General features: G+C 40.9%; 1 protein-coding gene across 6 annotated transcripts in view; it reads left to right on the top strand.

Annotated features, from left to right (window-relative positions):
• Arid3b (AT-rich interaction domain 3B) overlaps positions 1 to 16,038 on the top strand; it is a 48,108-nt gene that overhangs the window by 12,569 nt on the left and 19,501 nt on the right. For all 6 annotated transcript variants that reach the window (XM_047542245.1, XM_047542243.1, XM_047542244.1 and 3 more), the window contains exons 3-4: positions 13,230 to 13,301; positions 13,479 to 13,551. In XM_047542245.1, coding sequence (XP_047398201.1) covers positions 13,230 to 13,301; positions 13,479 to 13,551 — 145 coding nt within the window. The remainder of the gene's footprint in view (positions 1 to 13,229; positions 13,302 to 13,478; positions 13,552 to 16,038) is intronic.

Here is a 16,038-nt window from a genome sequence, read left to right as displayed (position 1 = left end):
TTTATATTTTTTTTATTTTTGGTGGTGCTGAGAATAGAACCCAGTGCCTCATACATGCTAGGTGCTTACTCTACTACTGAGCCACAACCGCATCCTCCTATTTTTATTTTGAGACAGGGTATCACTTGGTTGCTTAGGGCTTCTTAGTTGCTGAGACTGGCCTTAAACTTGCAATCTTCCTGCCTCATATTCCCCAATTCCTGGGATTAAAGGTTTGTTTTGTGATAGGATCTTACTGTGTTGCCCAGCTGGTCTACCACTTCTGGGCTCAAACAATTTTCCTGCCTCAGCCTCCCAATTAGCTCAGGCTACATGTGTTTTTATTGATTACTCTTTTTTGGTGGGGTGAGGGGCTTGGGGGTGCTGAATATTAAACCCAGGACTGTATTGCCATTGAGCTACATCTGCAGCTCTATTTATTTATGTTTTGAGACATGGTCTCACTAAATTGCTTAGGGCCCCTCTAAGTTGCTGATGCTGGCCTCAAACTTGCCATCTTCCTACCTCACCCTTCTGAGTTGCTGGGATTATAGACATGTAACCATGCCCTACGTGACTGCTATTTTGTACCTTCATGACTGTATTCTAAATTTGAACTTTATTTATTCCGCTTGGGGCTTTTTTTTTTTTCCTACCACCATTTTTTTTTTTTTTAACTTGGGTCTTTGTATGCCCTTTCAGCCTTATTTGTGTGTTGTCATCATGTTCCCCCATTGCCCCTCACTTGGGCTTTATTTTTTTATTTTTTGGACCAGTATTTTTTTTTTTTTTTTTTTTTTTTTTTTTTTAGTATTTTTTAGTTGTAGATGAACACAATACCTTTATTTTGTTTGTTTATTTTTATGTGGTGCTGAGAATCAAACCCAGTGCCTCACATATGCTAGGCAAGTGCTCTACCACTGAGCCATAACTCCAGCCCTGAACCAGTATTCTAATAGGAGTATGGGAGCCTTCTCACGAAGTCTTCTAGGTATCTTTTTTTTTTTTTTTTTTTTTTTTTTAAATAACCTTGTCTCTTATGGCATTCTGCATTCACATTCAGTTTTCCAGTTTCTAATTCCCTCTTCAGCTCTATCTGCTCTACTTTACTACTCTTTAAATTTTTATCTCAATTATCTTGTTTGTTTATAAATTTTGGAGGGATATTTAAAATTTTGTCTGTTCTTACCTTGTGATTTCTATTCCTTCCTTTAGCTCTTTGAACATTTTTAGCTTTTTAAACTTTATATTGTGAAATTTACTAAAATTTTTTATTACGAAAATTTTAAACAAACAAAAGGCAACAAAGGTGTGTGTCCTTTGCACTGCTTTTTTTCACCACTTTTAAACGTGACTATTCAAAAGATGCCTTTAAATTAATCTTATTTTCTCTTAATTCTTCAGGTGCAAACTCTTTATCTATCCTATCAGTCTCCTGTATAATGGTTTATTTTCTCTTGTGGGATTTGTTTTTCTCATTTTGAGTGGGGATTTGTTTCCATGGAAGTACTTCTAAGGGGAATTTTTTCTTTCTTCTGGGGCTCCGTGGCTGGTTGCACTCGTTTGGATGATGTAAATTTGAAGTCTACATCTGTGCCTAATGAAAGCATGAGTTTCTATGGACACTTTTTTCCCATAAATTCCCTGGCAGATGACAAGGTTCCTTGCTGCTTCTCTGGGTTGGTGGGCAGTTTTTCTGAGGTGGTAATGGAATTAGTCTTTCAAGGCCTCTGGCTTAAATGTAGTTATTTCAGTTCTGGTTCCTGACATGCAGGAGATTTGCAACCTGGACTTCTCTCCTGGGATGGGTGTGTGTGTGTGACTTAATCTGTACTCCTCAGCCCTAAGCTGAGTGTCATTCTCCCTTGAGCTCTTCAGCTTTGATGCTTGCTCACTGACTTCTTCCTTTTTGTTTCTGACACTATGGACCCTGCTTTCTTTGTTTTCATGTTTAGATATATGTGTAGGAGGTGGAGACTCTTACATTTTATCTAGTTTTTCTTTTCCTTTCTTTCTTTCTTTTTTTTTTTTTTAAACCCAGAGATTGAACCTAGGGTCTCACACATACTGAGCCAGAGCTCTACCACTGAACTACATCCCTAGCCCTTATTTGGGTTTTTATAATTAATTATCTCAAACTTTTCAAGCATTTATAAAAAATCGAAATATAGAAAAATTTAGAGTACAAACATAGTTTAAAAAAACATTTCAACATTGTATTACCTACACTGTGTCTTCCCATCCCATCCTCTCCAGAGGTGAGCAAAATTAGGAGTGAGACACTTATTGGGCTGTTTCTCTGTGTTTACCTAAGTGTATAGTAACAGAATGTGTGAACTTGAGTGTACTTGTGCTTTTTGTGTGTTTAGCATAAATACAGATTCTTTGTATACACTATATAATTCTATGCACTGGTATATGCATTTCTGCAGTGGGATAGGTTATTTAGGGGATTGTATTAGGTATGTTGGCTATGTATACATATTAACTTTTTATATACAATATTTACTGCTAGATTACCCTCAAATATATTATTTGCTACTAGAATGTGTTTCCCCAACCCAACTTGTTGTTATCAGTTTTTTTTGTTTTGTTTTGTTTTGTTTTTTGGTGATACTGGGGATTAAACCCAGGGCCTAAATCACACAGGCTGGCTTGGAACTTGGTATCCCCCTGCTTTAACCTCTTAAGTAGCTAGGATTATAAGCCTGTGCCACCATATCCTTCTAGTTCTTATTTTAACTGTCTTTTCGTATGTTTATATACCTTTTATATGTTTTGTGTGTGTGTGTGTGTGGTGTTGGGGATTGTTATATCTGTTTTATAAATTGCCTGCTTTCAGCTTTTGACCATTTCTTATTCTTTTCATAGGACTTTGTCTGTGTTTTTGAATATTTCTTTGTCTTTCAATTTGACCTGTGATTCTTGCATATATATATATATATGTATATATATATATATATATTAGTTGTAGATGGATATAATATCTTTATTTTATTTATTTATTTTTTTATATGATGCTGAGAATTGAACCCAGTGTCTCACACCTACTAGGCAAATGCTCAACCACTAAGCTACAACCCCAACCCAGGATCAGATGTTTTTAAAAAGCAGTTTTAATGACCGTATAACATTCTGTCATATAGATAGTGCCTTTGCATATTGCTTGGTCCCTTAATGTCAGACATTTAGGCCCTTTCGAATTCTTTGCTCTTACAAATAAGATTGTACCATATTTCTACTTATTTCCTTAGAATAGATTTATTAGAGCAGAATTACATCAGGAGGAGACTGAGAAAGTGAGGCTGTTCAATCAGGAACTTAAAACTGCACTGCAGTTGTGAACTGTACCCTTTGGTCATTTATAACCTTCTTCAAGTCACTCAACTTTTTTTTTTTTCCCTCCTTTTTTGGTATTGGGAATTTAACCCAACTGAACTACATCCCCAGCCCTTTTTATTTTTTGAGACAGGGTCTTGCTAAGTTGTTTAGGGCCTCTCTAAATTGTTGAGACTGGCCTTGAACTTGCTATTCTCCTGCCTTTGTCTCCCAAGTCCCTGGAATGATAGGTGTGCCCACTACACTCTACCACTCAACTTCCTTTTGCCTTGATTTTCTCATCTCAAAAATGGCAATAGTACCTGCCTCCGAGCATTGTGCTGGGAGTATTTAGTGTTTCATATACATAAAATGCTAGAATAGTGCCTATCATTCTTTGAAGCTTTGCTAATTTTACATATATATGAATGATCAGCTCCTTTTTTGATGTACACTCAGTTTTACCTCTTAGATCTTAAACTTAAACTCTATTTAGGGGAGCTGGTCATGGTGGCACATGCCTATAATCCCAGCAACTTGGGAGGCTGAGGTAGGAGGATCACAAGTTCTGAACCAGCCTCAGCAACTTTGAGGCCTTAAACAATTTAGCAAGACCCTGTCTCAAAATAAAAAATAGAAAAGGACTGGGGATGTGGCTCAGTTGTAGAGCACCCCTGGGTTCAGTCCCTAGTAGCCAAAAAACAAAATCTCTTTTGGAAATGGATTATACTGCCTTCTAAGTTCCCGTAGCTTAGGACTTGAAATCAGCCTTCTTTTAAATGTGTTCTGATTCATCACTTAGATTATATTGATTTCTCCTAAGTTTATTACTATTAACTTGTTCTTTGGATACCAATACTTATTTGAGCCCACCATCTGCCAGGCTTATGCTGGGTACACGAGCCTCACAGAGGAGTCAGTCACCATCTCTGTGTGAAAGAGAATCAATCTAGTAAAAGTGGCAGACAGCACAGGGATAGCCACTATCAAAACAGGAATGCTCACACCATAATATCCTGAAAGGGACGTATGGGCTGGGTAGGTACCCTGGAGGAAGTTCTGAAAGTCTGTGTATGGCCCGGACATGGTGGCACACACCTATAATCCCAGTGACTAGGGAGCCTGATGCAGGAGGATTGCCAGTTTGAGGCCAGCCTCAACAACTTTGCAAGGCCCTAAGCAACTAACAGGGCTCTGTCTCAAAATAAAAAGGGACTTCTGCATTACTGATGTGATCCTACAATATGTACAATCAGAAAAATTAGAAATTATACTCCATTCATGTATGATTTACCAAAATGCATAAATGCATTCTGTCATGTATAACTAGAACAAATTAAAAAAAATTAAAAAGTGGGGAGCTGGAATGTAGCCCAGTGGTAAAGCACCTCTGGGTTCAGTTCCCTGGTACCAGAAATTTAAGTAAATAAAATAAAAAAATTTTTTTCTTATGCATTTAAATCATGTAACTTGAAAAATAGTTCTATGAAATATTTGTGGAGCAGTGATTTTTGGTCAGTTTCCTAACCTCTTCAGGTCCGTTTTCTCTGCTGTGACACCAGATAGGTGCTCTCCTACTAGGCTTTCCAGCTCTGACTCTGAGTTGAGTTCTGTGGTATGAATGCATATCAGCAACCACTGTGGAAGTACAAGTTGCAGTCTGGGGTTACAGGAATCCATAGTGCCAGATTCCACAGAGAAAAGGAGGTAGGACTTTGCTCTGTGGCTCTTAGACTTGGACTTGGCTGGGCCATTTCATCCCTTGGTATCAGGGTTTTCTCTTTACCAGTGTTACATTTTAGTTTTTCTCCCTCCTTTGGTAAAACTACCCCATTTCAGCAGTCTTCTTGATTGCCTGGAGGAGTGAATATGTACCTAAATGGAAGACAGGACTTTCCACTCCCCACTCCCCCACCCTATCCCCTTTCTATTGCTTCATCAGAAAAGTATCCCTTAGCTCTTTTTTCCAAGCCACCGAATTTGAATTGATCCTTGTTGCTACTAAGAGTTAGGCAGGCTCTTTCTGGTTCCTCCTAAAGTTACCTGACAGCGGAAGGTGTGCATCTGATAATTATAACTCTAGTGCTTCCAAGTCCTGAGTGATTTAGTTAAGAGCAGTAATCCTGATCTTATCAGAAAGGTTTTGTAGTCCAACAGTGTTGCTTATAACAGTATCTGTTTTACTTCCTGGGGCTCCCCTCTCCTTTAGGATTCTTCTGTCACCCTGCCCATTACCCTCATGTCTCATTACCTCCTGAAATTTGTTGAAACTAGTGGAAGGGCAAAGAATGTTTTTCTTTTCTTCACACCAAAATCTAGCAATTGGACTATTAATATTACAACATCACCAGCTAGGTCACCAACCAAAGCAGTCACAGATGTAGAACATAAATCATGTTTACAGAGCTACAGATCTAGTCAAAGGTAAGGTAGTTTATGTGTTGAGGATTTTTTAGTTTTGTTTTTTCCTAAATCACTAAGAACCACCTCCATATTCAGCTCAAACACTTTGGTTACAGTCTGTATTTCAGAGCAATTAATTAGAATCTGGGAGCTTGTGATCAGCCCCTTTGAAGTCTAGTAATTTTTGCTAATGACTACTTTGAGTTTCAGGTCCTAGAAATCAGCCTAAATCCTTGACTTTGGGGTTCATATCTATCAGATAATAGATAGTACCCAAAAAAAAAAAAAAAAAAAAAAAAGGAAACACATTACCACTCTGTGTCTTCAGAAAACACTCAAGAATATCCATTTTTAAAGTTGTCAGTGTGCTCAGTGGTGTTTAAGGATAGGATCATTTCTTAGAGGTTTCAGAGTGGGGAACCCAAGTGAAGAATTGGTAGCTTAGCCCTGTACTTAACCCCGAGGAAAGAGTTAACTTTTGCCTTGGGTAGGAGTGAGGAATGGGAACTAAAATTGCTTTGGACATCTGAGCTGTGCTTTAATAAGATATTCCAGGTGGTCAAGAAGTAATCCTAAAATAGCCTAGATACTTAATTGCTTTTAAAGTCAGGCTCCTGTCTCTGGGGAGGTACAGCTCTAAGGAATGCAGTGCTGGCTCCTAAGATCTTAAAGGCGTGGTCTGGTTGGGTCCCCTCCTTCCCCTAGTCTCAGTAAAAGGAAAGGCCCAGGGTAGCCTTCTTGGGTCAGGAGAATTTACATTCTTCACAACAGAAGTTTGGCAGTAAGTCTTTGTCTTCTGCTCCTGCTTGCTACCTTAACCTGGCTTTCTCCTGAGCTGGATTTTGTGACCTCATCGCCTAGGCAGTGGTCTGTTTTCATTAGTTCTCTGAGACTTCCTGCTTGATCCCCTGCCCATCTTCTGTTTGCATAGAATATGTTTTGTTCACTATAGAAATTCAGAATCACCTTTCCTTCTCTCTTTCATCCCTTTAGTCCAAATCCAATTGATTTCCTGACTTGGCTGCCTCTTATGACAGTCATTTGTCCCTGGTTCTCCTCCTCCTGCTAAACCCAGATTCTCATTGTGGGCACAGCCACCCAGTTCAGTACTGGCTTTTCCTCAAGTTTTCAGTGCTATTTACAGAAGCATTGTAAATCACTGCTGAGGGATTAAAACACATTTTATTAAATAAAGAAACAGACTAATCTCTTACTTGAAAGCCTAAATATCATGAAGGGGTCATTTCTATAAATTATTCCATCCTTTCAGTGACATCCAAATGCAAATCTTTGTTGGGGAATAGGGAGAGCAAATGGTAGGTTTTTAACACAGGGGTCAAAAATTAATCTAGAAAAAATAACAAATTTTAAATAAAAAATAGCACAAACATAATTTTTGTTCTGTTGGTTTTTTAACACACTGTGTGTGTGTTTTTTTGTTTTGTTTTGTTTTGTTTTGTGATGCTGGGAATAAACCCAAAACCTTGCATAGGCTTTAAGTAGCTGTCCTACTTACTACTGAGTTTTATATCCCCAGCCCCCATAATTAGTTTTTTTATAGTGTCTCTCTCTCCCCCCATTAGACTGTAAGCTCCATGAGGTCAGAGGCCCTGAGCTGTCTTGTTTTTTCCCCCTCAGAACCTTTCACAGTATCTAATATATCCTAGGTGATCAAATGTTTATACATGGCCGGGCACAGTGACACATGCCTTTAATCCTTGGAAGACTTGGAAGACTGAGGCAGGGGATTGCAAGTTCGAGGCCAGCCTTAGCAAAAGGGCTGGAAATGTGACTCAGTGGTAAAGTGGCCCTGGGTTCAATCCCTAGTCCCCCCAACTACCCCCCACAAAAAGTTTGTACATGAATGAATCAACAAAAAAAAGTGAAAGACTCACAATTCCCATCTAACTAGATATCTGTGTGCATGTGTATTTGTGTTTTATATTTATAAAGGGGCCATTAACAATGATCCAGAACGTTGATTTAATCATTTGCTTTTGTGTTCAGAAAACATCCTGCCTCCCCACTGTTCACAGTTCAGAGTTTAAATTTCCTCCTGGTATTTAAGGCATTTCACAGACTGTTTCCACCTTAACTATTCAGACTTGCTGTCCTTACATCCTCCCTGCCAAAACATGCCTCGATCATCTACTCCATGCTCATTTAAACTGTAAATCTCCCCTCAGCTCATTCTTCAAGGCTAGCTTAACTTTCACCTCTGAGCACCCAGCATTTTCTTCCACCACTCAGGCACTTTGTGTTTTTCATACTTGTCCCTTAGCATTATCAAATGCTATATATGTTTCACCTTGTTTTTCTAACTTATGGTAAAGCTCTTAGTGGTGGGACTATATTTTTGTGGGTGGGGTGCTGTCCTCAGCAGCTTGCACAGTGCTGTTCCTTGGTTGGTTCTCAGGAAATCTGTGTTGAATAAATTTGTCATCGGATCTTTGCTTCTCAGGGCAGATAGGGCCCCTAGAGATCATCTCCTCCAACCATGTCTCATGTTGAATTCCACACTGTGACATCCGAGTTAGATGATCATCCAGAGACAGGAAGCTGCTCACCTCCTGAGAAGGCTCACTCCAATACTAGGCAGTTCTAATTGTTAAGAAAAGGCCTTCATCTGTAGACTTGGAACTTTTCCCCGGACAACTTCTGCCCAGTCACCCTAGTTTTGCTTTACACAGGGGTCAGAGGTGGGGGGTGGCTCCTCTTTCACAGGCAGCTTTTACATTTTCAACTGTAGTGAATCTGTTCATTTTCTTCTAAGATTGAGATGTTAGAGAAACAATTTTTTAATTTTGAGTAGCAGTTATGTTAGTTAGATTTAGGGGGGTGGGGAGATAGCTCAGTCGATAGAGCTTGCAAGCACAAGGCCCTGGGTTCGATCCCCAGCACCACAATAAAATTTTAAAAAAGATTTAGGGTTTATTGTTTTTAACACCTTATATGTACATGCTAGGGTGCTGGGTGCCATTTTTCTCTGGATCCCTCAGAAGTGTAATCTCCCCGTCTACCTGTCAGTTTTTTTCTCTCCGCCCCTTGCCTTCTCTCACCCTTCCTCTACCCTTCCCTCCTCCTGTCCCCTGGGGGAGTATGGGGGCTCATCCTACATGGGGTGGATGGTTTGTTTTGGAGCTAGGGATAAAGTTTAGCAATTCTTATTTCACTTCCCCCATATAATTCTTAGGGGCATGTGTTGTGTTTGGTTATTTCATTTGGTTGAAATACCCAAATGATGCCAATGACATGAATCAAGGATTAAAAGAATCTCCCGTTGATGGGAGCCACCCAGGGCTGTGACTTTGGCGAACTGAGGATTTTATTCCCACTTTTTTTCTCTTCTTTCTTCTTCTCAATCTCTCTGCCCAGACTCTGTTCCATTATTCTTTCAACTCTTGAGGCTGCAAGATGTTACGAAGTGAGCCAGACAGACCTAGGCATGCATTCTGTTGCTGCTACTTGGAAATCCTAAGGCCCTGGGCTAGTTGCTTAGAAGCATTGAACCAATGTTTCCTCAACTCTTAAATAATCCCCTATACTTTGCAGAATTAAGTAATAAAAAGCTTCTAAGGCTCCTGGTCCAGACCTTAACACACAGAAAGCACACAAATACTAGTGTCTTTGTCCTTTCTCCCCCAACCTTCTTTCACTTCCATTCTGGAGGGATTTAAAGGCAAACGCTTTGACTTCCCTGGGGAAAATAAGTCCAATGTAGATATAGAAACCAAAACTAGTGTTGGGTGGGTATTTGGTAACAAACTGTCAGTTTCCTGTGAGCTCCTGGTGAGATCAAAGATGTTTAAAGAGTTCTAAAGTAGGGGAGGCTGTAAATGACAATAAGTGACCACTCTGGCTACTGCCGACTTCCCACATGCATTTCTGGGTTATTTAATTCTGTGGTGTGCTGCCAATGGGGTAACAGAACTCGTTCCTTAGCAGGGTATACTTGCATGCAGCAACCCTTCATCTGAAATGCTATCTTCCTGGATCCCTTGTGAACCCAGAAGGGTTGAGCTCTTTTTGCATGTGTTTCTCCACACTCCTCCTGCTTCCACCATTTCCTGCTTTTTTCCACCACTGTAGCCTCTGTCAGCCAATACTCAGCATCCTAGAAAAATTATTTTGGTGTTGATAACTTTCTGGTTAGTCACACCCATAGCCCACTGATACGCCAAGAAACTTCTTGCACATAAACTTGAATTGTATAAGTGAGCCATGTTTTTATAGAAGTCAATCAGAGAACCGAAAGAATAACTGGTTAAGCTTATAATCTTCCCAGTTGGGGAGGGAGAGACTAGTGGAGACAGAGGAGTTAAGAGGTTGAAGGTCCTGGGAGTACCCATCCCTGTCTTGCAGCATTTATGTCAGTGCTTTCTATGTGCTGGGGGCAGGGGATACCCATAGATGCTTTAAGAGTGGAGACAAGGGTACAAATAGCCAGAACTTGAGTAGAAAGGTGTTGAATCTGCCTGGTGGGCAGAGTGCAGGGACTGGCATTCCAGCGAAACTATGAAGGTTGGGCAGGCTACAGGAATTACACTCATCTCAAATGGAAAATCCTGTGAAGCAGGATCAAAGTTTAAATACCTCAAGACAAAGACATTACTGCATATTAGACATTTCTTCATCAGCCTCAACTGAATATTTTAAATCAGTGGGCCATCCTTGAATTAGAACTAGGCTAAAGATAACATGCCCACTCTGAGTCAACTGTTTTCCTTGCATTTTCTTTCAGTAGTAACTGACAATTCCTTTCTATGAAACAGCTTAAACAGTGGGATTACTCAGATAGTTCAGTGTCTCATTTCTGTCCTCTTCTGGTCTGTGTTCCTGTCCTCTGATCACTGAGTTGGAAGCCTTTTAGGCTAAAATTCTATTGGAAAGCAGATTTCTAAGCTGTATCTGGTGCTCAGATTCCCTTCCAGTTTGGATAGAGCTGGAGAGTGAGTCCCAGCCCCCACCCTACCAAAACATTCTTCTCTGTCTCTCGAACTGAGCTCACACTTGGGTGTTTATTTTCACACATAGTTCCATGGTGCTCACACTGGCATGCTTGTTCTCACACTCCTGTCCTGCTGGGAAAGCCCTGTCTTGAGATTCTAGGTTGTGGATTCTGTCCTCTCTATCCAACTGAGTGTTAAATAGTTTCTGAGTGAGCCTTCAGCATGTCTGCAAGTTACAGTAATTAGCAAAAAAACTGGGGTTTTCATCTCTTGGTAACCTATAGAGAAAGAATCCTCTTATGAACAACATTGGCCTCAGATCTGTGGCTGCAGAATTGGGAATTGAGCTGCCACCATAAACAGCTGACATAACAGAAGCAGCAATGATCCCCCCATTAAATGTCTTTCAGCTGATGGGGACTCCTGGGATAATTGACTTTCCAGCAGGAATTACTGGCTCAAACAAAATCACTGGGCATTAGGGTGACCTACTGCATCCTTTGAAAGGGGGAATGTAACTGTCTGGTTTTGCTGACCTGACAGGCATAATTCATCTTGATTATTCATTGTACTAGTCACCACCAGATGACACTATATTTGTGGTGACCGTGATTACAATTGGAGTTGAGGTTTAAAAAAAAAAAAAAAAAACAAGCTACAGAGTTTCTCCATCTTGCTTATTGTATTCTCTGAACTAAAGGTGCCATAGGAACAATTCTAATGTGGAGGCAATGTGTGCCTCCAGACCTGATGAGCACCTGGTAGGATAGCATTTACCAAGCCCTTCCTTACACCCCTCTTTTCTTCTTCTTCTTTTTTTTTTTTTTTTTTCTTTCTTTTTTTGGTACCAGGGATTGAACTCAGGGGCACTCACCCGGTGAGCCACATCCCCAACTGTATTTTCTGTATTTTATTTAGAGACAGAGTCTCACAGAGTTGCTTAGCACCTCACCATTGTTGAGGCCTATTTTGAACTCTTGATCCTCCTGCCTCAACCTCCTGAGCTGCTGGCATGCATCACCACTCCTGGCCATACAACTTTACTAAATAAGCAGGGAAATAATTTGGTGTAGACTGTTTCATTTCAACTGACAGGGTGTCACTTCTTTGTTAGATTTACCTTTCTGTGTGCTGAATTGCTGCTATTGGGAAGTGGCTTTGCATCTCAGAGCCCACTTTGAGTAGAAAAAACTAAATATGGCCTCTAAATATAACTGAATGATGCCTCCTACTTTCAGGCTAGCTTGATGAAAGGGAGAGCTGGGATAAATTGGAATCCAGTCAGGCTCTCATTTTTTTGGCATGGTTTTAGAACTAGATCCCCATGCAGTCCAAAGAGTATGCTTCCAAGAAACCTCTGCTCTAAGACCCACAGGCCCCCTCCCCTACCACTTATGTATCCCAACTATCTGGGTGATGTTCACACATGTGTCTGTGGTCATAGGAGACAAAGGATAGCATGTGACAGGTTCAGAGCATCCAGTTGCACCCACTGGGCCCTCAATTGGCCTGCCCATGGATCAAGAGTGAACAATAAAGTTACACAGATTTCATACTCCCCACTGGCATGGAGACATTGTGGCTGTACCATATGGAATGTGTGTTTATATATTTTTTGAAGAGGTGTGTAGTTGGTGCCAATGTACTATGCACTGGGATATAAAGATAAATAAGATGCTTTTGTTCTCAAGGAGATTTCCTTCTGGTGGTGATGATAGATGATTTCAAATTACTGTTAAATTTTAAGCTACAAATAGACAGAGACTGCTCCTGGGGTCTTTTGTGCAGCTGGGGGTGAAGGGAGACACTTTTGCAAAGAATTGAAGAGTAAGAGTTACGCAAATGATTAAAGGTAAGAAGCAAGTTTAAAGAGTATAAGCATAGGCGTGTTTACTCTCTCTCCTGTTCAGTTGAATGGTATTGGTTTAACTTAATCAAGCAATCAGGCTTAGATTTTTCATTATTTTCATAATGAAAGTGAACTGTGCCCAAGAGACTCTTAACTCTGTACTTTGGGAACAGGTTCAGGCTGTGGTGACCCTCATATCACTAAGGCATTTTCATCACTAGGCTTAGGGCTTCTGATTTGAGACTTGGCATAGAGACCACAACCTCTCCAACCTCTCTGTCTTTACCCTGCTCCTTTTGGCCCTTTATCTTACACAATTGGCATTGTGTAGGAAACTAGTATAAGTATCTTCACACCTGTGGCTCAGGAGATACCAGGGTGATGACTTCTGGAAGATCAACTGGAGAATGAAAGGTTTTTAGAACAGTGGGCCTTTGTGGCCTCTTTTTACAACTTTATCAACTATAATTAACACCTACTCTTCTCCATCAGTGGAGGAGATACTTCTGACTCTGTCTTACTTTTAAACTATAATTGGAAAGCAAAAAAGTAAAAAACAAAAAAATTCTTGTAAGGGTGGTGGAGGTGGTGGTCACCTAGCAGTCATTTCTAGTCTGAGCCAGGATAGCACTAACACTGAAGGGTATCATCTTCCCCAAAAATGATTGCTTTGCCTTCACACTCTTTCTCTTCCTATTCCCTTCTCATCATTGTGTTTTGTTCCCCTTTAGAATGGTGGTTTGGCCTGGAGTGATGATGCCGATGGAGGTCGGGGAAGAGAGATCTCTCGAGATTTTGCCAAGGTCTGTAATATGTCCTGCGTGATAAAGATAGGGGCAGTTCTGGAGTGGGTTGTGTCTGATCCCCAATTAATAAGGATGTGAATGGTCAGTCAGTTGCATTGTAGTTATCTCTGATATGAGATTTCTTACAGTGAAATGGAATGTTTCATTGTTTTTCTCTTGGGGTTGGGATTGCAGCTGTATGAACTGGACAGTGATCCCGAAAGGAAAGAGTTCCTGGATGACCTCTTCATCTTTATGCAGAAGAGGGGTGAGTCTCTTTATGCAGTCTCTTTAGTATTCCGATTCAGGGCTTATTTATTGGGAGTTTACTGTATGCTAGTCATTGTTACCCATCCTTTCTCACCCATCCTTGTCCAGGAAGATGAGCATCATTTACTGCTCAGGTAAATGGTTCAGGAGTTGTCTGAAAATTGACAACCACATTGAAGAGGATAGAGATGACTGGCACATCCACATTTGGTCCTGCCTTATTTTTGTCTCTCTTCTAATTAAGTGGTCTCTGGAGTCATTTCAAATTCAAATATGCTTTATTCTCAGTCTTATAGGCTGCCTTGGGCTTCATTTATACTAGAGTGTGGGGCTTCTTATTGATGTGTCTAGTTTCATAGAGACTAAGAATGTAAATAGGATTTTTTTTGGAGAAACTGAAATGATCCAGAAAGAGGAAAAGTCAACAATTCTTCTTACCCATTGGCTGTTTGACATTTGCATCCATTGGTTTGGTTGGAACATATTCTACAGTTCAGCTGTAGGGTACATGGGCATCTGCATTGAAATGCACCCACTCAATTCTTTCCTCCTTCCGTTACCTTCTCTTCTCACCAACCCCAATAGCTATCCCACTGTAGACCATGATATGACTGAGTCTTGAGCGCACTGACTTGACTTCCTGGTTTAATATCCTATCATAGGAGTGGGTTCACCAGCCAGATCAGTCCTCAGGAAGCATAGCCAGAAATGCTCTCTAGAAGGTTCCCACCAATCTGTGTGACTCCAGTGTTATCACCCTAGGGATACAGACCTAGGAGAGAACTGCTTCCAGGACCCTGCTGATACCTGATCATGGGTCTTTGGGGGTTTCTGTATCAGCAACTTTATTGAGACTTCAGAGTGAAATTCTCCTTGTTATCCTATGCTGAGCTTCTGTTTCTTTCCTTTCATCCTTCCCTCTCTCTTTCCTTTTCTCTTCCTCTCCCTCCCTCTCTCCCCCTTCCTTTCTGTTCCCTCCCTCTTTTCCTCCTCCCCTCCCTCTCTTCCTCCTCCTTCACCTTCCAGAGCCTTATTGCCTTCTTGGTAGCAGGGTTATTACTGCTGGTTTACTTAAAAAGGCAATCGAAAGTTTTAAGTCTCCATTCCCTGCAATCTCCAAGCCTATAAAAGCAGTTTAAGCAGCCCTAATTAGTTTACTTCTCCAGCGGTTATCTGGAGCTGCATGTGTTAGTAAAAAACAAGAATATAATCCCGAAAGATAATGTGACTGGCAGCAATGAAACTCCCTGGTTGCCCTGAGAGAGAGAAATCCACTTAATACTTTGGTCTCCCTTTCCAATTACCTTTTAATTATTTACAAGCTTCACAAGCCCAGCTGGTGCAAACCCAGGAGCTGATCCCGTCTCAGAGGGGCTGCCATAGCAATATAGATTTTAATCGGCAATGTAGCTCCACTGCTTTATTTTCTACTTTATTGTTTTTCTCCCTTCCCAGAAGAATTTTTAAGGGGAAATGGAAGTTAGATCAGCCTACCCAAAGGCAAATGTCAGTAATTGTTTACTACTACGTGTCTCCACTAGACTAGGAGCTCCTCAAGGACAGCTACTTTGTCATACCTCTGTGCCCCCAGTGTTAGCCCAGGACCAGGCAGAGAGGTACTGGGCATGCTATATGAACAGTTTCTTCTTGTTGTGACTCAGTTTGCCATGCTGGGCAGCTGAGCTGCCTTTAGATTTTGGGTGCCTCTGCCTCCTCCTTTCAACAGCCACCCTGTGATTGGAGGTCAACAGTAGAGAGCACTCTTTGCTGTCTACCCTGCTGTTCTGGGGCTGCCACCTTGTCATCTAGTATATTTCTGACTGAAACCCAAAGCAGGAGTCTGTGCCTTTGGTAATGTCAATTTATGGTTATTTGGGTCCTGAGTAAATCTTTGTCCTCTCTTCAACACTTATGTCAGATATTTCACTATTTGCTATCATCACCAATAAGAGGGAAACAGTTCTGTCTGCTGCTTGTTAGTTACTCTATTACAAGCTTTCTTGGTCACAACACTATTTGCTTTGTGGACTGGATTATCCTATGCACTGGAGGACATTAGCAGTAGTCTCTGTACCTCATCTCACTAGGTGTTAATATCAGCACCCCCAGTCATGACAACCAGAAATGCCTGTGGATATTGTAAGTGGCACCTGGAGGGGTCAAAATTGCCTCCTGGTAAGAACCACTGCCATAGAAGGATGGGAAAGAGTGTAAAGATATAAATTATTTTCTGCAGAGTCCAGGCACAGTAATCCCAGCTACATGGGGGTCTGAGGCAGGAGATTCTCAAGTTTGAAACCAGTCTGAGCAAATTAGTTCCGTCTCAAAAAATAAAAAGGGCTGGGGAGGTAGCTTAGTGGTAGAGCATCCCTGGGTTCAATCCCCATTTACCACCCACCTTCCAAAATGATCTGTAAGGAAAAAAAAAAATCTCTTTTTGGAAATCATCTTACCTCTTTTCAGTACCTGAGGCCTGTGTCAGGTG

This window comes from Sciurus carolinensis, chromosome 2, assembly GCF_902686445.1.
Source record: "Sciurus carolinensis chromosome 2, mSciCar1.2, whole genome shotgun sequence".
Taxonomy (NCBI): Eukaryota; Metazoa; Chordata; class Mammalia; order Rodentia; family Sciuridae; genus Sciurus; species Sciurus carolinensis.
This window is presented reverse-complemented; position numbering and strand designations above follow the sequence as displayed.